The sequence below is a fragment of the Callorhinus ursinus genome, unplaced genomic scaffold, assembly GCF_003265705.2.
Source record: "Callorhinus ursinus isolate GAN/ISIS: 27379988/994484 unplaced genomic scaffold, GSC_fseal_2.0 scaffold34, whole genome shotgun sequence".
Classification (NCBI taxonomy): Eukaryota; Metazoa; Chordata; class Mammalia; order Carnivora; family Otariidae; genus Callorhinus; species Callorhinus ursinus.
Window position 1 is genome coordinate 237,452 of NW_027397096.1, and position 24,869 is coordinate 262,320.

General features: G+C 52.9%; 1 protein-coding gene across 1 annotated transcript in view; it reads right to left on the reverse strand.

The window, feature by feature from the left end:
- Window positions 1-16,267, reverse strand: part of LOC112808301 (rap1 GTPase-activating protein 2-like) — a 129,216-nt gene extending 112,949 nt beyond the window's left edge. The window contains exons 1-2 of the mRNA XM_025851345.2: window positions 15,878-16,267; window positions 12,271-12,306 (exon numbers count right to left, since the gene is read on the reverse strand). Of these exons, the coding sequence (XP_025707130.1) occupies window positions 12,271-12,306; window positions 15,878-16,050 (209 nt within the window). The 5' untranslated portion in view covers window positions 16,051-16,267. The remainder of the gene's footprint in view (window positions 1-12,270; window positions 12,307-15,877) is intronic.
- Window positions 16,268-24,869: the final 8,602 nt, after the last annotated feature.

Below are 24,869 nucleotides of genomic sequence, written 5' to 3' on the forward strand. Positions count from 1 at the left end.
CACACACACACACACACACACACACACACACACACACACACACACACGTCTGCCCTCCTGGTAGGTTTACTCCATGGAGGTGCCCGCAGTGACACCAGCTGCCCACGCCCAACAGCCACAGGCCTGGGTCTGGGCGCCTCTGGGTCCCCTTTGCCCCTGGGGTGTGGCTGCACGCATGCGGGCCTGTCACATGGGGATCAGTGTCCACACAGTCCAGGACTGTGATTACTAACACCGGAAATCCTGTGGCAGGTAACATTTACCGAGCATGAACTATGTACCAGGCAGGCTACCCCACACCTCACCTGGATTATCTCCTTGAAACCTCACAACAGTAGTACCTACATGTGTTATCCCCAGATAAAGAAACTCAGACACGGAGAGGTTGTGTAGCTTGCACAGGGCCACCCCGAGCACCCGAACCTACCCACGGAATCTAGACTGTGGGGAGAGAGGCACAAACAAAGCTGCCTCACCGGTACCACCTCGGGCCCTGCTAACAGCCAGGTCTCCTGGGCCCCACCCAGGCCTGAGGAAGCTGACTCCCAGGGCAGGCCTGCACAGCAGCCAGGGTGGGCACCCCCTGGTGCAGCCTCGGCTGAGCTGGCAGGGAAGTCTGGACAGGGCATGCAACCCCAGGCCCCTTCAAGTCCTCTTTCTGGGCCCAGAAATGGGCCTGGAAAGCCTGCGGCCCAAAGCTCCTCTATTCCAGATGGTGTCTGCTCGCAGCGAGGTAACCAAGAAGTGGCAATTGACTGCCCCCTCTCTCACTCTTTCTCTCGTGCTCTCTCTCTCTCACACACACACATACACACCTCAGGGCAGGGCTCCAAAAGTCAGTTATGTGGCTTTGCGGCCTGCCAGGCACGGATTTCCGCCCACTCCACCCTCTACAAATGAGTGGGGCATGGGGTGGAGACGATGCTGCGGTCACCTGCGGGTTCACAGCTCAGCCGGAGGCAGGGAGGGGTCAGCCACCTCACCTGAACAACAAACTGTGACGAAGTCAGGTTGGGCACCTGAGAGGCTCCCCAAGCCTCAGACTTCAAGGGGAGAGGGGCGCAGGCAGAAACCACTGGACCGCCGCAGGGCAGGAAGAAGTAAAGGCACTTCCTGCTAGGGGAACAAAATCAGCAAAGACGTCAAGGCTAAGAAGTGCCAGAAAACAGCAAGTCACACCATCTGGCTGGAGCTAAAGATCAAGAGGAGGTTGTAAGAAAAGAGGAAAAAAAAAAAAAAACCTACAAATGTACTGAAGCACAGAGAGGTTAAATAACTTGCCCAAGGTCATCGAGATGGTGGAGTCAGGATTTAAAACCGCCTGATTCCAAAGCCCACACATTAACCACTAAGATGGGGTTCACTGTCTGGCAGCCTTTGGTTCTGTGCATATTTTGGAACACTGGGAAGGTGAGCCTGGCTAGGCCTAGAGCAAGGGTCCTCTGTGGGGTGGGAGAGCTTCTATACTCCCTCACCCTGAAAATTCAGCAATGTCTGGAGACATTTTCAATTGTCACTGCTGGAGGGTGGGTTGCTGGTATCTCGTAAGCAAAGGCCAGAGATGCTGCTCAATATCTACAGTGCACAGGACAGCCCCCACCACAAAGGGTTATCCAGCCCCAGATGTCAATAGAAACCTTGACCTAGAGTGACTCACCCACCTGGAGCCCATTTTAACATCCAACCTGACCTGAACCATTGACAAGCATCACACTTGCTCATCCCTTGCGACTGGGGTTCCCAAATTTTGCTGCATATTAGAATCACCTGGTGGCGCCTGGGTGGCTCAGTCATTAAGCGTCTGCCTCCGGCTCAGGCCGTGATCGCAGGGTCCTGGGATCGAGCCCTGCATCGGGCTTCCTGCTCAGCGGGAAGCCTGCTTCTCCCTTTGCCACTCCCCCTGCTTGTGCTCCCTCTCTCGTTCTCTCTCTCTGTCAAATAAATAAATAAAAATCTTAAAAAAAAAAATAGAATCACCTGGAAATCTTAACAACAACAACAACAAAAATACTGATGCTGGGTCCCACCCCAGGCATTCTGATTTCCAATTCTGGAACTGGGTGAAACCTGGGCATGAGAATTTATTTTTTTTTTTTCAGTATCACTTGGCATCAGGGAAATACAAATCAAAACCACAGTGAGATACTGCCTCACACCCATCAAAGTGGCTAAAATTAACAAGACAGGCATGAGAATTTCTTAAAGCCTCCCAGGTGACAGCAAAGTGCCAAAAGTCTAAGAAATATGGCCCTGGCAGGGAGGGAAGGCTCCAGCCATCTGCAATGGACCCAAGACTGTTCATGGATGCTAATGCCAGAAAGAGAAGTCGCTGGAAAGTCAACACAACCAGAGATTGCCCAGGGCCCCAACAACGTGGGGTGGGGACTGTCCCCGGAACAAGCCTGTATGGAATCAGCACCGACAAAGCCTGCCATGGGCGCAGGGAGGGCAGAGCTAGAGATGGCTTTGGGGTGACAGGTTACTCAGAGCTGGCAGAGGCCTGAGGAGGAGGATAATTAGAGAGTCTTTGTCACTGTCTGGGCGGGAGATAATGGGCCTGAACTGGGAGGAGGGCAGGCGAGGACCCCGTGACTCAGGAACTTCACAACCCGGTGACAGAGAAAGAACTCGATTGGAAGACAGAAAAGGTTAATTGAGAGTGAGTGCAGTCTGGGTACAGAGCAGGAAATGATCCATGAGCGGCTGAAGGTGGGGGTGAGTGCACCAGGGAGGGGGTGACCTGGGAGGGAGACTAAGGAGTCAGCCATGGGGAAACCTAAGAGGGATGACAGCCCCAGAACAGGGGGGCCCACTGGTGACCTCTGTGCTGAATCCGGCCTGCAAGGCAGGCCACACGCAGCTTGAGTTAGCTGTCAAGATTTTTCCTAAAATTCCAGATTTCCAGCTTCTCTTGGACAGTGGAAGATGTGGTGAGACAGACAGCATCCTGGCGGAGTGCTGCTGTATGCCCCCCGACCCCTGCCTGTGGTTGTCTTTGGCCCTGCCACATCCCTGCAGCTGTCAGGCCTCTCTTCAGAAAAAGGAGATGTGGGATGCCTGGGTGGCTCAGTCGGTTAGGCGTCTGCCTTCGGCTCAGGTCATGATCCCAGGGTCCTGGGATCGAGTCCCACATCACACTCCCTGCTCAGAGGAGGCCTGCTTCTCCCTATGCCTGCCGCTCCCCCTGCTTGTGCTCTCACACTCTCTCTCTCTCTCTGGCAAATAAATAAATAAAATCTTAAAAAAAAAAAAAAAAAAAAAAAAGAGGAGACGAGACGACGTGCTACCTCAGAAAGGAGTGAAGACCGAGGGGTTGCTAGGGAAGCAGGAAAGGAGCCAGACGCTGCTCAGAGCTGGACTGCTGACCTCTCATTCTGGTCCTGCATCCCCCACCTCTGTGCGGTGCCACCTCAACTTAGGAACATCCCCCCTTGGGGTCCCATGTACTGATCTGTAAACAAGGAGGCTGATGCCCATTGACCTCTAGTTGTGCATTCTCCTGTCCACTGGGCTCCTGCAGGCTGCCCAGATCAACCCCCCCGGCCAGGCTTTGAGATGAAGACTGGAAAACCTGATTCTTTCCAACAAAGATTAGCCCAGGCTGGGAGAAATCCCAAATACAGCTGAAGGGGCCAGGGAGAAGAGGAGACATAAGAAACAAGAACCATCTTCCAGGGGCGCCTGGGTGGCTCAGCCATTAAGTGTCTGCCTTTGGCTCAGGTCAGGGTCCCAGGGTTCTGGGATCAAGCCCCACATTGGGCTCCCTGCTTGGAGGGGAGCCTGCTTCTCCCTCTCCCTCTGCCTGCCGCTCCGCTTGCTTGTGCTCTCTCTCTGTCAAATAAATAAATAAAATCTTAATAAAAAAAAAAAAAGAACTGCCTTCCAAATCTGAAGGGGTCTCAGGAGAAAGAGGGATTAGCCTTGTTTGGGAAGGGATGGGGGACCAAGAAACAGCAGTTACAGAGATTCCGGATGAAAAGAATGGTCAGCTTTGAATAATCAGAGCTGTATTGTAACAGAATAGGCATCCTTACAAAGTAATGAGCTCCCCATCACTGGAGGTAACCAAGCTCAGGCTCAGTGACTAGCTTCAGGGGCACAAAGAATCTGCATAGTTGCTATTTTTTTTTTTTTTAATTTCAAGTTCTAAGATTCAAGGGTTCCAGAGATCTGGAGATCTCTCTTAAAGGCTCCCTACTCCTCCCAATGCCCCCAGGGAAAGCTGTTGGAGATTAAGCTCTGGACTCTGCCTTCTAGAAAGGGAGGGCCTAGCTGGTCTGGAAAAAGCACAGAACGTCCACCTCCCTACTTCCCTTGCCCTTCAGCAAGACCACAACCCCCCAGCCAGACTCAGCAACCCCTGCTGCACAGCCCCTGTCCCAGAAGAGTCTCATCAGGGGCCCCTCCAGGCAGAGGGAACAGCTAGATGGCCCTCCCAGCACAAGCCAGAGGGGCCACCTACATCCCCTCCCAACACTCGCGTCCCCACTCCCTGCTCCCAGCCCCAGAGGGGGCCAGCAGGAGGAAGGAAATAGAAGGAAGCACCCCCCAACACACTCCCAGGCACCTCTGAGTGCTGCCTAGGCCCCTGTCCAGCAGGAGCCTCTCTGAGGGCAGTGGGGGTCCTGACACGCCCAGGGGTCCATAGTGTATGGACAGGAAGCACATGGGAAGCACAATGTAGAGGGGTCAGAACCTCTCTCCAAAGCCCATAAGAGCAACTGTTTCCCAGTCCTGGCCAAATCCAGCTCCTGGTGAGCCAAGCAGAGCTCTCCGGCCTCCTCTTCGTGGGACCCTGAGTCTTCTCATCAGGTCAGGCCAGCAGGCCTCTAGGCCTGGGGAGACCTGTGAAGAAGCTCAAGCACATGGCCAGGGACCTGGGGATTGAAGGATGCTTTCAGGGAGCTAAGTGGGGTGAGAGGGCTCCCCCAAGGATAGCTGGGCCCAGGCATCCTGCTCTCCTGCTTCCCTGCCCTTGTCTGTCACCGTAACACACTTAGCCCTGTCCCACGGGGTCAATAAGGGCCATTCAGCTCACTGGCCACATGGCAAACACCCTTAAAGGGCCCCAGGAACCTGCCTGCCCTTGGGCCCATACCCATCTCAGAAGAGCCCAATGCCCAGTGACAGAGCTGCCAGCCAGCACCCTGCCTGCCCACCAGCAGATATCCACCAGACCTGGTCAAGACCCAGGGAGCTGCTTATCCATCAAGAAATCAGAACAGGGACTCACCAGGGCTTCCTAGGCATGGCGGAGACCGGCCGGGATGACGGCCAGGAACACACAAACCCCTGGAATTTGCAGACCTTGCCGCCTGGCAAATGGCACCTCCAGGTGCATCCCCGGTGCCTGCCTGGCAATGAAATCAGGCCACAGCCCAATTGTCAGCTAAGCACCCGCCCGCCTTGCTTCTCCCTGGAGCCACTCACGCCGTGAGACTCCAGATCCCAAAAGAGACATGTTCGTGGTTACCATAGGAACTCGCTAAAGCCAAAAAAGGCACCACACAGTCACCCACATGGGCCCTCAAAGCTCATGTCCACCTGCACAAGCAAGCATACACACAGGCCTACACACCCCTACACACGCCAGCACTGTTCTCAGGCTCAGGGCCCACAAGGTGTCCGAAAGTGGGTTCCCTGCATGCACGGTCCAGCCAGCTGTGGCTCCGGGGCAGGGGCACCAGCCAGCGCTTACCTGGAGCTCACCTGCCAAAGGTTCCCTAGGGGCTGAGCAGGGGGAGCTGAGAGCCCAGGACCACCACAGGCACTGCCCGGCCTGTTTCCTCACCACAGACCAACTCTTGCAACCCTCCACATATTACCCCTCTCCTCTGCCTCCTCCATGAGCGGGTAAGTATGAGAGTCAGGACCTAAACCAGTCACGTGAAGAGGGAAGAAGAGAAAGGGGGAGCAGAGATTATGTATTCAGAGCCTTACTCCCTCATCCCCATAAATGGGACCAACATACACCCAAGAACTCAACTGGAAACTTAAAAGTCTTCACCTTGACCACTCCCTTGCCCTCACCTTCCACATCCAAACCAATGCAGCCTGGGGAGACCACTTCCTCTAACTCTCCAATCTGTCCACTCTCTCCAACCCCACTGCCCCCACCCCAGACTCCAACCTCTCCAATGAGTCAGCAGAGGGCAGCCAGGGAGGGGGGGGGCACTCAAATCTGTGTCCTACTCCCCTTAAAAGCCTTCAATGGCTCCCACTCACCCGGAGAAGCCAGCTCAGCCCCCTGCACAGCTGTCCCATACTCCCAGAGGCAGCCCCGCCTGCCCCCAAGCCCCCACCCCAGTGTTCCATCTCTAGTAGTACCGGCCCCACACCCCTCCGACCCGCTGCGTTTCTAACCTGTCTATGCACTGTTGCTGTTACCCAGAGCGCCTCTCTCTCCTGGGGGCTGACCCTACTCACCCCTGAGATGGCTCAGGCATCACCAAGTCTGCAGGGAACCCCTTCCATCCTCTTGGAGGATATCTCTGCTAGCCTTCATCACATTCCACTGCATTGTCTGTCTAGATGTCTGCCTGCCTGCAGGGCTGTAAGCTTCCATGAGCAGAGACGGGTCTTTTTCATCTTTGTTTCCCCTACCAACCCCAGGGCCTGGCTTTGGGCATGGGATGGAAGCGCCCAGTAATTGTGAGCTGAACTGATGCAGCATTCTAACCCCCTAGAACAGCAAGCTCCCCCATCCTGGGCAACCCAGCAAACTCTCAGCACATGCTCTGGGTGTGTAAGAGGAAGGGACATAGGGAGCAGCCCCAGAAGGTTCTAGAACATTTTGGTGGTACCTGAAGGATTCTTGTGCACTGCCACCACCCCCTTCCAGTGTTCCTGTGTGCTCCATGCCCTCTGCACCACCTGCCTGTGAGGGGCCTCATGCCACTCAACCTGGGTCTCCAGCAAGGGCATGTACTGTGAAAGCAGAGATACATTCTGTGGCCAAGGCCCCCATGCATATCGGGGGGAACAAGAGTGGGAAAGCAGGGTGGGGGAGGTGATGAGAACTACTCCGCTCCAGCCAAGACGAAGCCAGCCACGAAGCACAGACCTGGATTCAAATCCCAGCTCCATGACCTTAACCAAGTGGCCTAACCTCTCTGAGCCTCCATTTTCTCATCTGTAACACGCAGGGAGTAGTGGTAGCTGCTTCAGGAGGTGGCTGTGAAACCTCAGGGACACCGTGCAATGTGTGACAACTTAGCACACACAAACGTGCTCAACAGTGCTGGGGCCAGAACCCCCATCTTCAGGGCTGTGTGCCTCAGGGACACCTCCAGGAGGTATGTGGCTGACTGTGTGCACAGGACCAGGTCCCCGGAGAAGGAGCCAAGGCGACTGGAAGCGCAGGCCACGGCCCGGGCGTGTTTGGGGTTACACTAGTAGAGAGAAAGACGTCTCACCCAGCAGAGGCAGAGGGAAAGTGGCTTCCTGGCGCTTCTAGGAGACCTGTAGCCTGTGGAGTTGGCGGCCCAATGGACACATCAGTGAGTAGGGCCACATCCTGGGCATCCAGGCAGAACTCCATATTCGGTGCCATCAATGGGGGGAGGAAGAAGGACGGAAGAACGGGGACTGAATGCACTTTTAGTGCCAAGGGGAGTGGGGGTGGCTAGATAAGACCCCTATGGTGTCTGCCCAGCCCACAGTCCACCCTCCTTGTCTGCGAACTAACCCCTCCCACAGACAGAGATGGCCACAACAGCCCTGGTTTATCCATAAAACCCCATCTCTCCAGCTAAACTGACTGACCCGAGGCTGGGCCAGTAAGATGCTCCCTCTTTTTTAAGATTTACTGAGATGTAATTTATAGATCATACAATTCATCATTTAAAACTGTACAATTCCACGGTTTTGGGTGTATTCATGAAGTTGGTGGTGCCGTCACCACTATCTAGGCCCAGGGCACTTACACCACCCCACAAAGAAGCCTGTATCCTTTAGCACTCACTCCCCTTGGTCCCCCCAACAACCTCCTCAACCCTAGGACATCACAAATCTATTTTCTGTCTCTATGGATTTGCTTATTCCAGACATTTCCTATAAAGGGAATCACGCAGTGTGTGGTGTTTTGTGACTTTCGCTTAGCATAATGTTTTCAAAGTTCATCTATGTTGTAACACGTATCAGTACTTGATTTCTTTGGATGGCCAAATAATATGCCATTGTATCAATATGTCACCTTTTGTTTACCCATCCATCTGTTGATGAACATTTGGGTTGTTTCCACCTTTTTTTAAGATTTAATTTAATTTATTTATTTGGGAGAGAGAAAGAACGAGCAGTGGGGAGGGGCAGAAGGAGACGGGGAGACAGAGAGAGTGCGAGAAGCGGACTCCCTGCCGAGCAGAGAGCCCGATGCGGGACTCGATCCCAGGACCCTGAGATCATGACCTGAGCCGAAGGCAGACCTTTAACCGACTGAGCCACCCAGGCGCCCTGGGTTGTTTCCACTTTGAGTTATTATTAATGATGCTACGAACAGGGGCGCCTGGGTGGCTCAGTCATTAAGCATCTGCCTTTGGCTCAGGTCATGATCCCAGGGTCCGGGGATCAAGCCCCACATAGGGCTCCCTGCTCCGCGGGAAGCCGGCTTCTCCCTCCCCACTCCCCCTGCTTATGCTCTCTGTCTCTCTCTCTCTCTCAGATAAATAAATAAAATCTTTGAAAAAAAATAATGCTACGAACATTTGTGTTACAAGTTTCTACATGAACATATATTTTCATTTCTCTTGGATATGTACTTAAGAAAGGAATTGCTGGTCATTTGGTAACTCTACCTTTAACCTTTTGAGAAACTACCAGATTGTTTTCCAAACCGACTGCACCAGTTTACGTTCCCAGTAGCGGCATATGATGGTTCCAGTTTCTCCCCATCCTCCCCAATACTTGCCATTGTCTTTTTTTTCTTTTTAATTTTTTTATTGTTATATTAATCACCATACATTACACCATTAGTTTTTGATGTAGTGTTCCATGATTCATTGTTTGTTCATAACACCCAGTGCTCCATGCAGAATGTGCCCTCTTTAATACCCATCACCAGGCTAACCCATCCCCCCACCCCCCTCCCCTCTAGAACCCTCAGTTTGTTTTTCAGAGTCCATCGTCTCTCATGGTTCGTCTCCCCCTCTGACATACTCCCCTTTTCTTCCTCTCCTGTTATCTTCTTCTTTTTCTTTTTCTTAACATATATTGCATTATTTGTTTCAGAAGTACAGATCTGTGATTCAACAGTCTTGCACAATTCACAGCGCTCACCATAGCACATACCCTCCCCAATGTCTATCACCCAGCCACCCCATCCCTCCTACCCCCCACCACTCCAGCAGCCCTCAGTTTGTTTCCTGAGATTAAGAATTCCTCATATCAGTGAGGTCATATGATACATGTCTTTCTCTGATTGCCATTATCTTCTTTTTGATTATAGTCATTCTAGTGGGTGTGAAGGAGTAGCTCACTGTGGCTTTGATGTGCATCTCTCTGATGGCTAATGATGCTGAACATCTTTTCAGTACTTACTGTCCATTTGCTTTCTTTGGAGAAGCAGGGAGCCCGATGCGGGACTCAGTCCCAGGACCCCGAGATCATGACCTGAGCCAAAGGCAGACGCTTCACCGACTGAGCCACCCAAGCGTCCTTCTTTGCCCATTTTTTAAGTGTGTTATGCGTCTTTGTGTCATTTTATTGGGTTGAAACAGTTCTTTATATATCTTAGGTATGAGTCTCTAATCAGATATGTGATTTGCAAATATTTTCTCCCACTCTGCGGTTTGTCTTTTCATTTTCTTGATGGTGTCCTTTGTAAGACGAAAGTTTTTAATTTTGGTGAAGTTCAATTTATCAATGCTTTTGGTATCATATCTAAGAAACCATTGCCTTATTTGAAGTTGCAAAGATTTTCATCTATGGTTTCTTCTAAGAGTTTTATAGTTTTAGCTTTTACATTTAGGTCTTTGATCCATTTTAAGTTAATTTTTGTATACGGTGTGAGAGAGGGGCTCCATTTCATTCTTTTGTATGTGGATACAGTCGTCCCAGCACCATTTGTTGAAAAGCTATTTTTCTTCATTGAATTGTCATGACATACTTGTTGAAAATCAACTGACCACAAATGTGAGGGTTTATTTCCAGACACTATATTCTATTTCATTGATCTATATGGCTATCCTCACACCAGTACCAAACTCTTGAATGCTAGAGACTTGTAGTAAGTTTTGAAACAAGGAAGTAGAGTCCTCGAACTCTGTTCTTCTTTTTCAAGACTACCCTTAAATTTCCGTATGAATCTTAGGGTCAGTTTAGCAATTACTGCAAAGAAGCCAGCTGGGATTTTGCTGGGGAGGGTTTCCAGTCCCTGTTCAACCCCTCCACCTCTCTCAGCTGTTCCCTGAGACACCCTGGGATCTTCTCCATAATTTCTGCTTAACCGGGTTACACTGAGTTTTTCTTTCTTGCAATCAGAAGGATCTTAGCCAGGCACAAGTAAGAATACAATCCTACACACTGTCCCAGACAATCATCTCAACACCACCTCCCCAGGACTAAAGCACTCAAACTGCCCCCCAGATACCCACACTGGGGTCCCAATCTCAACACTGGCCAGTGTCCCCAGCCACCTTGTAACCAGTTCCCTTCCAGGTTACATACATCACCTTTACCAGTTAAGCAGGCCCTCAATAAATGCTTGTGAAATTGAACTAGGAACCCAAAATAGCACCAAAAAAAAAAAACTATTCCTACCACTCTACACCCTTTAGTAACCCTGCTTCATGCCTCAATCCCACTCAATCTGTCGATAAGAAGCTCTAGGAAATCAGCCATCGTTGTGCCCACTGGACAAAGGATACAAAAACTGAAGTCAGGAGAAGTTAAATGTCTTGCCCAGGAGTGACTTGCCCTGAACGTTGCACTGCACTGTGGCACACACACCCCACACCAACCAGCACAGGCACAGGTGTACCCATTGTCCCACCCCATCTTCAAGAGCTGCCATAGAGACTACCTCCCCCTGGCAGTCTTCCAAGACCGGTCCCACTGGACCTCTGACCAATTCTACACAGAGACAGAAAGCTCTCAGAAAGCAGGGACTGTTTGCCATCCATCCCTGCCCTGCTAACTGTTCACCCTCACCCTTCTGAGCAAAGCAGGCTGAAGTGGGAAGCCTCACGCCCGATGTTCCAACCCTCAAGAGCAGCCATGCTTTATCCAGGGACCTGTACCCAGGGCACACAGAGCCAGTGCTAACAACCAAATGGCATGGCAGAGGGAGGCCGGCCTGGAAAACCTTTCAGCTGAGATGGAGGGTTACAAGTGGGAAAAGCTGCCTCCACAGAAGCACACTCATTGGAGGAATTTTTCATGCACAGGCTAATTCACATATGGCAGGATCATATTTTGGGCTAGTGACCAATGCTATTTTTTCCTCCTAGAATTCCCCTCCTTTTCAATTCACTCAGTTGGAGCAGGTGGTTGGTCACTCCCTGCCCAGGGAAGGAATGAAGGTGGAAGCTGACTTTGTTAAAGTCTGAAGGGGAAAGGGGGTCAGGATGCAAACAAAATGGTTTGGCCAGAAACACACGTGGAAAGGAGCAAAGATGGTGATGGAAGAGCGGCTGGAGGTTCCAGGAGAGAGGTGTGTCTGCTCAGGGCTTCCCAGACAGATGAGCAGACATACGGCCAAGCACGACAGACAATTCCCAGACCCCAGATCTGGTGCGGAAGCTTCAGGGAGCCCCAGGCTGGGCTCACAGGATGACATGTGTCTGATAACAGATGACTCAATGACCAACTGACCACACGTATGTGCACCAGCACACGCATGCGCATACACACATGCATGCGCACGCTCTGGGGTGTTTTATGAGGTTCTAGAACTGTGTGGCACAATTTTCCAGGTAAGTAGGAATGTCAGAAAGCCTGATGGAACTGGGGCTTCATGTAAAAATCAAGATGATAGGAAACATAATTATCTTTCTTACACCCCCAAGTTATGGCCTAAAAGACACTGCTAAACACATTGCCATCCATGTGACACCTGCTGTTTCCATTCCAGCACTTGTCTTTCTCCAAATGCCCCAGGAATCAAGAGCCTGGTCCAACCTCTCTAATCCAAAGCCCCTAAGACTGAGATGGAGAATCTGACAAACGCAACAGCCCCATTCATGTCTCCCACAATTCAGGGGGAAATGGGGGCCTCAGAGGAGCGCTGGCCTACCATCAGCCCCAATCACTGCATAACAGCAAGTGGCTACTTACTTGACCTTTAGGCTCGCCAGCATGGTCTTGTCGATCCTGCCAAAAGAAAAGCAAAGGCTTTGGTCAGTGCTAAGGCTGAAGGCTCCCACCTAGCATCTGCAGGGGAGGTCCCTTGGCCAGTCCAGACCACCAAGCCAACAGGGCCCTGCAGGGGACAGCCGCTACAGAGGGGAGCTCTCCTCCAGCCCAGGAAGGAGGGCTGTGAGCTCTGGGAGGGCTGGAGCCACACATAACCCTAGGAGGCAGGTCCTGCTATTCCTCCCATTTTAGAGATGAGGAAACGGAGGCTCAGAAGGATCACATCACTGGCCCAGTCTGAATCCAGGTTCTGACTCCACACCCCGAGATCACAAGCACGTGTAGACAGCATTTCCCTTCCTTACCCCCGCTCCACAAGAGAGCTCTGCGAGCCGGCTCCATCAGTCACTGGCAGCTAGACATTCAACACAGTGATACTCCCTGGGCTTCCACTTTGGAAAGTTGCCAGCACCGGGGACCCCCTGCCCCGCCCCGGCCCCGTTCCAGGAGCTGCCAATCTACACGAGGAGACAGACCCCACACCTGAGACAGAACCCAACAGCAGGCTCCAGGGTGCATGGGCAAGTGGGGATGTCAGGCATGGAACTCAGAGCAGAGAAGATCACATTTACGGCAGACTGTATGGCCCCCAGCCCCTCCACCCCAGCCTGCACCCACCCTTGCTGGAAGACACGGCAGGGCTGCTACACTTCTATTTTTACCCTCTGCATATGCCAGCCCTTATGGCTGGTAAAAGGGGCCCCTTCCTCTCTCTAGAGACAGAATGTGGGCGAGATTCCCACTGTCAGTGTCTCCTCTTGCTTAGGGGTCACGAACACCAGTATCACCCCCACCAGTGTCACCACCAGCCCCATGTCATCAACACCACCTTGTCTCCATCACCATCCATATCCCCACCACCCCGTTTCATCACCTTCGGCATCACCACCCCCCCCCCGTGTCACCACCACCACGTCAGCATGACCATCAGTGCCACGTCCAGGATGCTTTCAGCCACCCCCCTCCAGCCACCCCCTCCAGGAGCCACCCCCTCTCAGCTTTGCCACAGGCTTCCTATGGGGCAACCCCGGGATGGGAGCAGTGTCAGGGGCCACGCGTGGAGGACACAGAGCTGGCCGAGCAATCACAGGTCAGCACCGAGCCCTTGAGCTGGGAGATGGGATCCTTTCACTCTGAGTAAACTCCCCACGCCTTCTGATCTCAGTGCTCAGCGGCAAAACAAGCCACACCCCAAGGCTCCCGACCCAGGTCCCTCCCAGCTTCCCCACTGCATCCTGGGCCCCTTTCATGGAGCCTCCACAACTGGTCCCCAAGGGTCTCATGGGGCCCCCCAATCCCTCTGGCATGCAGATATTCCTCCTCTCCCATTCAGCCCACCAGATGGGGGTAGGGTGAATCCAGGGGGCAGATCCCCACATTCTGCTGCAATATTTGTAGACCAGAGCTACCTAACAACAACAAGCCCTTACATTTTATATTTTCTCAAGGAATCTCTTTTAATTCTTACAACATCCGTACGTTGTAGATAAAGTGGAAATCCCCCACTTTCCCATGGGGAAACTGAGACCCAGAGAGGGGAAGTATCCTATCTGAATTTCTCAATGAGTCAAGGTGGAGCCAGCGCTTAGAACCGGGACTCCTGGTGCGGCGCCCTCCCAACCAACCACTGCACCACTGGGTGGCACTGTGGGTCACAGCAGTCTCTGGCCCAGCACCCACCCACACTAGCCAGCAGTCTGTCCGCAGGGTCCCACACTGGGGTGTGGCCCTGGGAGGGCGGGGCCAACGGCCTCGGCAGGACTGAGACCAGAGACAAGAGCGGCAGGCAGCCGGAGACACTGGGCTTTTCACTTTCAGAAAGCCAAACTCCCTAGGTTCTCCCTGGCGCCTTCTCTCTCCTCCCCACTGCCCGCCTGCCCCACCCCATTCCCTCTCCTCACGTGTCTATCCCTAATGCTACTGGTTCTCCACCCTGGCATCCAATGGAGCTTCTAGAATACCAGGCCCTGAGATTCTGGTCACCATCTGGAGTGGACCAGGGCTCTAGGAATCTGCACTTTAGTCTCCAACCCTCCCAGCTGACAGCCATCTCCAGATGATGCCTACTCTAACCCTCCAACCCCACCAAGAAGCCCTGCCATCCCCTCAAGCTCAATGAGCCCCTAACCAAATGCCTGTCGTGGGCACTCAGTCATTCCATAAGCATGGACTGAGCATGCGCAATGTGCCACACACAGTCCCCCAGCCACCACCCCCCCCCCGGCTCCCAGAGGAGTGTGGCTTTTAGGGGAAACCCTCTCTCAGCCGAGCCCTGCCCTGTAGCAATCCCAGCCAGCCTGACCGGATTTGAACCCAGAGCCCACGCTCAGCACAGCAATCCCTTGGCCCGGGGTGGGCGTCAGGGAGGGCCCGTGAGCAGGCACCAGGCCACACTGTGCCAGCCCTAGCACCATCTCATCCCCACTCTCCCCAACTGCCAAACATGCAGCACCCACAACTCCTTCCTGCCAGAGGATGGAAGGCAAAGTGCCTGCAGAGAGAAGGGAAAGGGAAGTCAACGGCTGCACACAGGCAGAAGCGTAACTAGCCAGAGGAGCAGACAGAGCCCACCTCCTCCAGGCCCCTGCGGCCCCTCCCTCTTTCCCTTGCCTGGGTGCCCACCAGTCAGCCCACGAGCCTCCACACCAGGGCTCCCCCAGCCACCTCCCTGTGGTGGTGGGAACCTTTTCTCTGACAACGCCCCAGGCCCAGAAGCTGAAAGGAAACCGATCATGAAAACCGCTAGACCCTGTTCCCCAGCTGAGGGGAAGCTGTCAGCAGCTGGTAACCGAAGACAAGTCTTTGACCTCGGTCTCCCCATTTTCTGGTGCCCTGGGGAGGGAAGCGCCTCTCCCTTGTCCTCACAGAAGCTTAGTGGCAAAAGTGGCCTCGAGGCCCAGGCCAGAGGCTGGAGCACAAAGCCAGCAGCTCAGGCTCAGACAGAGCCGGGATGGGCTGCTGGGGAGGGGGGCACCTCTGCAGACAGGCCTGCCCCTCCCCTCACAGCTCACCCCCCAGCGGAGGCTGCCCAAAGCTCCAGTGGGCCACAGACGCCCCCACCACAAAGTCACACACACAAGGACAAGAGCACACAAAGCTATGGAAGACCAGGGGTGCAGACACCTGCTCAGAAACGCACACGTAGTCACATGCCTAACACACCTATGCAGCCAGCCACGTACCTCGTATGTACACAGGCGCCCAGATGGGCAGCTGCAGACATGCCCCCCACACACGCAGCCACAATCATCACAGACGCACTACACACACAGGAACACATGACGAGACACACACATTCAACCCCAGCCGCACAGGCTTGCTCACTGGATCCTACTCCAGGGACAGTGAGGAAAAGCTTGGCATCTGGTAGCCCCTCCATCTCCATCCAGCCGCAGCACGGGAAATGCCCCCCACCCCCCAGGCCTCCGGCATAGCCCGAGCCCTCCGCTCCCACGGCAGCCACAGCAGACGCAGGGCTTCCCGGCTAGGTTCACTCCCATCCCTTCAGCTGCCCTCCCTCATCACCTACCATCCGAAGCCCCCAAAGGAGACACTGCGCTTCCTGCGAAACATGGTTGTAGCCGCCAGGCCCCAGGTCCCAGCGATGTTCCCAGGGCTGTTGGCCAAAGGGCCGTGGCGGCGCAGCCGGGTCAGTGGGGCCACAGGCATAGCGTGGGACACCCAGCGCGGTCCCTCCCCCATTGCCTGCCCCCCAACCCCAGCACTTCCTGTGGGTGAGGCTGCAGGGCTGGGTAGTGTGTCCTGCCCTCCCGGAGGCCCCCAGACTGCCAGCAGGGGAGTTCTCAGAGGGCAGCTTCCCTACACCCAGAGGAACCCGCAGCTCCGGAAGGGGCTCGGCTGGCAGATTGCACCACAGCCCGAGTTGGCAGCTCAGTCCCACACAGCCCCGGCCTCCCAGAACCCACAGGACCGTGAGGCACAGGCACACACCAGTGTGTCTGTGAGGGAAAGAGCCTCCTGGAAGATTCAGGAGCCTTGCAGACACGCCCTTCACACCCACTCCCTAGGGCTGCCCAAGACAGGACCTCTGCCTTCCTGCTCCACCAGGGCTCAGCACACACCAGACGAACCAGCCCCACACCTGCACACTCGTGGGCATGAGTACACATGCACTCACAGGGGCACACACACGTGCATATGTATACACGCACAGGATCCACAGGTGCACATAGGTGTGCTCACACAAGTGTCCTTAGACACCCATGCACAAGCGCACACGCACTGCACACTCCCACGCAAGTTCATACAGACCTCGACGGAGACACCTGCACGTAGATCTCGTGTCTCTGTAACTCCCCATGAGACACAGGCTCACGCAGGGATACAGACCCACGTGTACACACCCAGACACACACTCGGGCAGCACACATGCCCACAGGTGCATTCACACATATACATGCAGAGGCACAGACACCCTCGAGTGTCCAGACAGAGGTCAGCAGGACCACCCTTCATGCTGGCAAGAGTGGGGGCAGGTGAGTAGCCCACGTGTGCGAGGGTGTTTCTTTCCCACTGGAAGTCAAGGCTAGCCCTCAGCTCTGCATGCACCTGTGCTAACCGTGCCAGGTACACAGCAGGTGCTCACTAATGACAGCCCAAGGAAGGATGTGGCACATGCGCCAGGACGGGCTAGGGTGCAGGGGACCACAGGTGGGGCACCGGGCCTGCGCCCTGCCCTCAAGCAGCGGAGAAAGGGAAATACAGTTGCCGTGGCTTTTCTCACTGACCCACCCTCCCCACAGCTTCCTGTTCAGGGCCCACTGCCACTCTGGGTGTCAGATGGGTGGGGCCTACCCCAGGTCATGGGCAAAGGGCACAGGAATTTTTTTTAAAAAACCCAATGTATTTATTTAATATACTCATCACAAGGGCTCAACCAGAGACTTAATTTAAAAAACAAACAAAACAAAGATGATACCACAGCTTAAGATACAGAGTCCTAGACAGAAATGAAGAGAAAGACTATCTAAGGAGAAAATAAAAAGACAGCACAAAGAGAGAGGCTGGACAGTCAGGGATCTTGGCTGGAGACCTGCTTTGAGTAGGTTTCTTGCAGATACTTCTTAAAGGCTGTGGGGTTTTTCCAGAGCTCGGCAGCATGCGTGTTCAAAGGACTATCAATGTTTGGTTCTCCTAGCAGGCTCTGGATGGACAGCAGGATGGTCCTGACATCATACAGGGCAGACCACTTGTCTTTCAGGATGTCCAGGCAGATGCTCCCCTGGGTGTCCACGATGGGGTGGTAGCAGGGTGTGAGGAACTTCACCGTGGGCGCGTTGTAAGGGTAGCCACTGGGGAACTCCAGGGAGAGCTTATACCTCAGGTCTTCATAAACTGGGCACAGGCATTTCTATTTTCTGGACTCCTCCATAGCAGGGAAGGCCACATGGGTGGCAGGTGGCTCCCGAGATGGCCCGCAGGAGCAGCTTCAGGGCCCGGCCCAGTTCCGGTCTATGAGTGCCAAGCGTGGGGTCCTTTCCTCTAGGGCAGCTGGCCTCTCAGCAGAAGCCTGGTGGCCCTCGGTTCGGCCGCATCCTCCGCCCCCACCTTCTCCAGGAAAGGAAGGATGGTGTGGCCCACCCTCTGGGGTTGCATCAGACTACTGGCTTCCCGCTAGATGTCCGCTCCACACCCAGACCTCTCCCCACACTGCACCCACCCCACACCCAGAAGATGCTCAGCAGATAGCATGGATGCCTGGGGTCCTGCCTGCCCTGCGTCCATTTGGCCTCCCTCTGGGTAAAACAGCTCTGTGCTCCATGCACCCCCAGAGGGAGCACCTGGCCAGCCTGACTAACCAGGGTGCCCACCTTGCTGGCTGCAGTGACTCACTCGGAAGTGGGCAGAACTCCGTGGACCTCATTCCCAGAGCACACCCTCTCTCCTGCCTAGGCTGCTAAACCACAAGATGGACGTACAGAACAGAGGACAGCAGGGGCGGGAACAGGAGAAAGAGCAGGTCTCTGGGACATCATCAAAACTCCTGGAGCCAGTCCACCCCTGGGCCTATAAGAGGCAGGTATATATCCCATTATTCCTAAAGCCAGTAGGATTCCTCTCACTCTCCACTGAGGAAGTTCCAACTAAGATCAAGAGCTCGGTGGGTGCAGGAGTACAGGTGAGAAAAGCCGGCGGGCCGCTCAGCCTGTCCCTCCCCGCACCAACTCCAGTTCTAGGCCCAGCACTGCTCCGGGCACAGAGAGAACCAGGTGAGAGCCCGGGCCTGGGCACCATGCAGGTTACTAATAGCACAAATCCTGTTGCAAATTACTTACTTTTTTATCAATGAGAGGGAGTTCCTGGTGAACCCATCACTGGAGCACCATCTGCCGTCTTTCATGTGGGAGAGAATGAAGTGGGGTTACCCCCACAAGCTGGGGCACTTCCAACCACCTGTCATCTAGTCTTATCTGTCTACACACGTGACCATGTTTTCACGTTACCCATCATCATATTCTAGGGGAAGAAGCAGCTGAGAGATGCTCTCATGCAGGACCTCACAGCCGACAGAGATACCTGGGTGGACACTAGGTGAGAGGCCACAGCCCAAGAGGGATGCAGGCCCAGGCCCAAGCATCTGGAGGTCAGCAGGGCGGCCCAGGGACCAGACATTTCAAGGCCTCAGCTGCTGCCACCTGGAGGCTGGATTCTCCCACCTGGGGTTCTGGTCTCTTGCATGGTAACCACAAAAGACAAGGAGTTATGCAACTCAGACCGTTGGCCAAGGAGCGGCGATGGCCTGGCGGCATCAGCAGTAAAGAACACAGAGCTCACAGCACCCTGGACGTCCTGGAAGCTGCTCAGATCCGGGAACCTTGGAGAGTCCAGGCGGACCCATGCCCTCCTCTCTCCTCAGAGTAAGGGCCTGCAGAGAGAGAAGGGAGGTTCCCACATGGCTTATACTTTACTCTCTGAGCTCTAGAGGGAGGTGAGAGCCAATCTAGAGCATCTTCCACTCTCCCTTCCTCAGTTCCAGTCTCCTGAGCTTTAGAGCTGTGTGACCTCCAACAAGTAACCTACCCCCGGAGGCCTCGGTTTCCTCCTCTGTAATATGGTGACTGCCACCAAGCTCACCAGATTATAAATGAATGTAAACACTCAGCACAGGGCTCCCGCACTATTATGGGAGCTGTTATAACTAGTATCTCTTACAATTCTGCCCCCTCCCCTTGTCCTGCCCAACTTCCTGTCACCCCTGCTCCGACCCCTCAGTTCCTCTTCTGTATGGGGGGGGTGGCAAGGGGTCTGCGTGCTCTCTGGGAAAGACCATGAGTCAGAGAAAAGAGAAGCACGCCGTGAGCCAGGCCAGCCCTCCTACCCCCACCAAGCACAGCCCCGCTTCCTCCCAGACCTCCACTGACTCAGATGGCCAAGCTGTCAGAACAGAGACAAGGACAGGCCACGGGGACGGGGCGGGGGGGGGGTGCCAAGGGCAACGCCTGTATCTGGGAGTTTACTATGAGCGGCGCCGACCTAACTGCTTAGCTCCTCTCAGTCTCAGAACCACCTCTGAGATAGTACCATTGTTACCCCTATTTTATAGATGAGGACGCTGAGGCACAGAAAGTTCAAGGAACTTGACAAAATTTGCCCAGCACAACGGTGGCCAAGTTAGGTCGGACGCCAGAGACCGAGGCATCAGTCAGTGTTCTATATGATGATCTGCATCGGCAAGTGCTGACCACCAGATCAAACCTGCCCCATTAACTCTGCAACCTACACAAGGGCCCAGTTCATGCAGTGCCCATTTCACAGACAGGGAAATTAAAGACCTGGAAGCAAAGCCCAGCTCAACAGCTAAGAGAAAACAAGGGTGAAGTCAGAAAAAGCAAGTGCCCGAGTCCTTCTAACACCAGGCGAGGCGGGCTCTTTCTGTCCTGAGGTTGGTCCTTGCCCCTTCCACAGAGCCAGCTTGGGGTCACCAAATCACAAGGCCCTGGCTTCTGCGGTGGAGGCCTGTGGGTGTTCCTGGTCCAGCAGAGGGACAAGTTCCAGCCAGAGCCCCAAGCCCAGGACAGAAGTCCAGGGGAGCCACGAGCTCTCTGGGCTTTAGCGGAATGAGGAGCTGAGAACGCCAGCTGGGATCAGCGGAGGAAGCAGTCCAAGCACCTGCCAACAGCCCCTGCACCATGTGTGCAGGCCCTGGGGGGGCAGGAGGGAAGAGAGCGACCGTGTGGTTTCCCCTGCTTGCAGCTCTGTCCTCACAACCACTAGTGGGAGCTGAAAGAGGAGACAAGCTCCTTTCCCAGGCATGGGGACGAGCAGTGATGGGAAGCTCAGAAAGCAGAGGCCCCTGGAGAAGCAGGCGCTAGATCATTTGGCCAAGATCCTCCCCTGCTCCACACCACAGGAGCCGGCACCGGTAGCGACCAGCGCGGGCTCAGCTCTTCTCCCGCCTTGCCCGCTGAACCACCTTGAGCAGGTCACATACTTCTTTGGGGCTTCCGCTGACCTTTCCTTAAAGGGGGGGCGAGATTCACCCCTGCTCCCTTCATAAGTCAAGTGAGGACAAAGGACAGTGGCAGAGAAGGACACTCTGATCTCCAGGAAAACAGGGTGCAATGGCATTCAGAGCCAGCAAACACCCATCAGTTAGAAATCCACGCTTTGGGATCGAGAAAAAATGACATCTAAGATCTGCACTGTGATTTAGGGTGCACTGATCACTTCCCCACACGCGCTATCTCAAGGGCCAGACTGAATTTCCCATTGCACAAGTTCTGAAAAGCAAGACGATGATGAAAATACGCAAGAGCAATGCCAGTGAAAACCAGACTCCCGACCCATGACTGCACGGTTTATTCTGACAGGCTCAGTGCAGCCAGTCTACCAAGAGAGCTGCTAGCAACACATGCTATGGACTAAACCACTGTCAAACGAACCACAACCTAAAACTGTTTAAACAGGGCGCCCGGGCGGCTCAGTCAGTTAAGCATCTGCCTTCAGCTCAGGTCGTGATCCCAGGGTCCTGGGATCGAGTCCCGCATCGGGCTCCCTGCTCAGCAGGGACCTGCTTCTCCCTCTGCCCCTCCTCCTGCTCGTGATCGCTCTCTCTCGCTCACCCTCTCCCTCTCAAATAAATAAAATCTTTTTAAAAATACATAAACAAATAGACAAATAAATAAAACTGCTTAAATAATAACACGGTATCACTTTTACCCATCAAACAGTAAAAGTTAAAAGAAACCTTGACAGTAGTATGAGGCTATAAGGAAACAGGACTCCCATCATTAGTGTAGATATTTGGAAATACCTATCAAAATTTTAAGACACTTTGTGCCAACAGTTTTGTCTTTAGAGATTTATTCCACATGTAAACTCATACAAGTTGACAAGATCTATGCATATAGATGTTAATTATACCATTGTTTGAAACAGCAAATACAAAAAATAACCTAAATGACCATCATTTAACTATACTGGAAAACAAGTATAAGATGGAATACTATGGGGGCGCCTGGGTGGCTCAGTAGGTTAAGCATCTGCCTTTAGCTCAGGTCATGATCTCAGGGTCCTGGGATCGAGCCCCATGTCAGCTCCTTGCTCAGTGGGGAGCCTGCTTCTCCCTCTCCCTCCGCTGCTCCCCCTGCTTTGTGCTCTCGGTCAAATAAATAAATAAAATCATAAAAAAAAGGATGGAATACTATGGAGCCACTGAAAAGGAGGCAGAATTTATATGTGTTGCTATATAAAGATAACCCAAGAACTCAATTAAAAAAAAAAATAGCTCGTATAGTAGGATCTCATTAGTTTAAATACGTAAATTCCTTTTTTTTTTTTTTAGAGAGGGAGAGGGAAGGGGTAAGGCAAAGAGAGAATCTTAAGCAGGCTCCACACCCAGCAGGAACCTGACCCCACCACCCTGATATCATGACCTGAGCCAAAATCAAAAGTTGGACGCTCAACCAACTGAGCCATCCAGGCGCCCCTTAAATAAATATGTAAATTCTTACACATGCCTAGATAATTTCTGGAATGCAACATAAGCAACGGTCCGAGACTAGCTACCTCTGAAGAATGGGACCAGAACTGGAAATTTGGGGGGAAGGGACTTTTCATTTTATATCCTTTTGTGCTGCCTGTTTTTTGTTTTTTTGTTTTCTTGGGGGTTTTTTGCCATGAACATGTTATACTTTAAAGAAAAAAATGTTAAATATACAAATGGTTTGCTTTGAAAAAAAAATAAGCAAAAGCAAGCAGAAACAGTAGCAGCTACAAAGGCTCATTTCTTTAAAACTTTCTTAAACTGTTTGGAGCTCAGACAGACACTGATCCCAGTCCTGCAAGCAACTACCTCTTCTACTCTGAAGGGAAGTCTGTCTTGCCCCAGAAAGGGCAGACCAGGATCTCTCTTTCACTGCCTGACTCCAGATGGTTCTTCCAACCACTCTTCTTTTAAGCAAAGAATCTGTGCCTTAATCTTAAGAAAACTCAAAGGAGACCAACATACAACTTTGCTGGAGGAAATCTGGATCTGGGTGTTGGTTTTACATGGGTGTATCAAGTTTATGGAAATTCACCCATACACTTAAAATCTGTGCACTTTTCTGTATATATATTAAGCTTTAATAAAGAGGTTTGTTTTTTCATACACATGTTTTTTGGGGTTTTTTGGGTTTTTGTTTTTTTTAATCTTTTTTTTTTTTAGATTTTATTTATTTGTCAGAGAGAGAGAGCACACAAGCAGGGGGAGCAGCAGAGGGAGAAGCAGGCTCCCCGCTGAGCAAGGAGCCCAATGCGGGACCCTGGGATCATGACCTGAGCCAAAAGCAGATGCTTAACCGACTGAGCCAGCCAGGTGTCCCAATATGCCTCCTTTTTGACCTTGCAATTCTGCTCCCAATTCCACACCATCCCAAGGAGAAAAAAATCAGAGCTGTGTGCCAAGTTGTACTTTTGAGGGTCTCCGGCACATTGCTGTCATAACTATGAAACTATGGGAATGACCTAAATTACCGACAGGGTAGGTTCAAGAAAGATCGTACCTCCTAACAACTCAGTCCATTCCAGCCAATATAAAGTAGGTGTAGAAATACATGTAATGACGGGGGGAAGCAGTTACAGTATATTTCTGAATGGAATAAAACAGGCTAAATATTATGTTGGGTGCCATATCGTTCAGGGGGTGAGATTAAGGATCATGATTTTTATTTCCTCTTAGCGCTTTTCTGAATTTTCTGTTTTTTGAAATAAGCATGCCTTACATCTATAATTAGAAAAGCACAATAAACGCTACTTAAAATAATGACAAATAAAAGGAGGCAAAAGGAAGCAAGAAAGGGGACAGGCCAGGGTTATAAATTAGTGGTTTTCAAATGCACTGGGCACGAGAGTCACCTGGGGCTTAGAATAACACGGGTTCAAACCCCAGCCCTGCTGCTTACCAGCAGTTTGACCCTCAACTTCTGTGTGTCTCAGACCAGACTCCCCATCTATATAATGGGGATAACAATAGTACCTACCTCAGAAGACCACTGGGAGGGGTGCATGAGTTACTATGCATGAAGCCTTCAGAGGGGTGCCCGGCATAGACCTATAGGTGTGTTAGCCAGTGGGACTGCTAAAATCCTGATTCCATCGTTCTGGGATGGGGCCAGGGAATCTGCAGGCTTAACAAACTCCCCTGATGACTCTGGCCCCATTAAAAACACTGGAAGGAAACCCACTACAATGCCCCCATTATCTTTAGTGGCCCTGGAACTATCCGCAGGAAGTCTTGGGCACTAGGAGCTGTCTGAGGGAGATCTCACTAAAGGAGATCACAGAGCCAGTTTTTCCACTCTCCCTCCATTCAGCTGGGTCACTCCCAACCCTCCCCTACACCTGCAGAGCCTCTCCTGAATGGGCTGGTGTGGGCATCGGCACCCTCTGCAGGCAAGTTTGGGTAGTGCAAGGAAGAAAAGGGGGCGTCCTGCTTGTATTTCTCAGGTGACAGCCACTCCGCCCCCCGGCATAAGGGATTGGGGGCTGGAGGAATCCTAGGTCTTGCAGGAGATAAGGAACAACCACCTGGTGTCAGAACACACAGGTTCCGGCCCTGGTTCCGACGTTAAATATCGCTGAGGAGAAACCACTTCATTGCCCTCCGCTGCCGTTTTTTTCATCTATAAAGAATACCAGCACTCATGTCTCGAGAATCTCCCATGAAACAGTTACGTCATACTTTTTACTTTATTTAATCCTTGCCACAACCACGTCCTCTCTCCCGGTGAGGAAATGGAGCCATAGAGAAGGAACTTGCCCAAGGTCACAGGGCGGGTAGGTGGCGGAGGCAGAATTCAAACCCAGAGGCCGGGCCTTTAATACGTCTGCCCTTCCTATAGAGAATGAGGGCAGCATTAGATGTGAGCTAGCTCCAGGCTGGGCTCAAGCAAACTGAGATTCTTCCTGGGCCCCCGCCAATGCTAAGCTGAGGAGCAGCCCCAACCTGGGCCAGGACGAGCACACACTGGGATTCCTCCCCGGGGCCTGACAGACTGGGCTGGGGAGTGCGCCTTCTG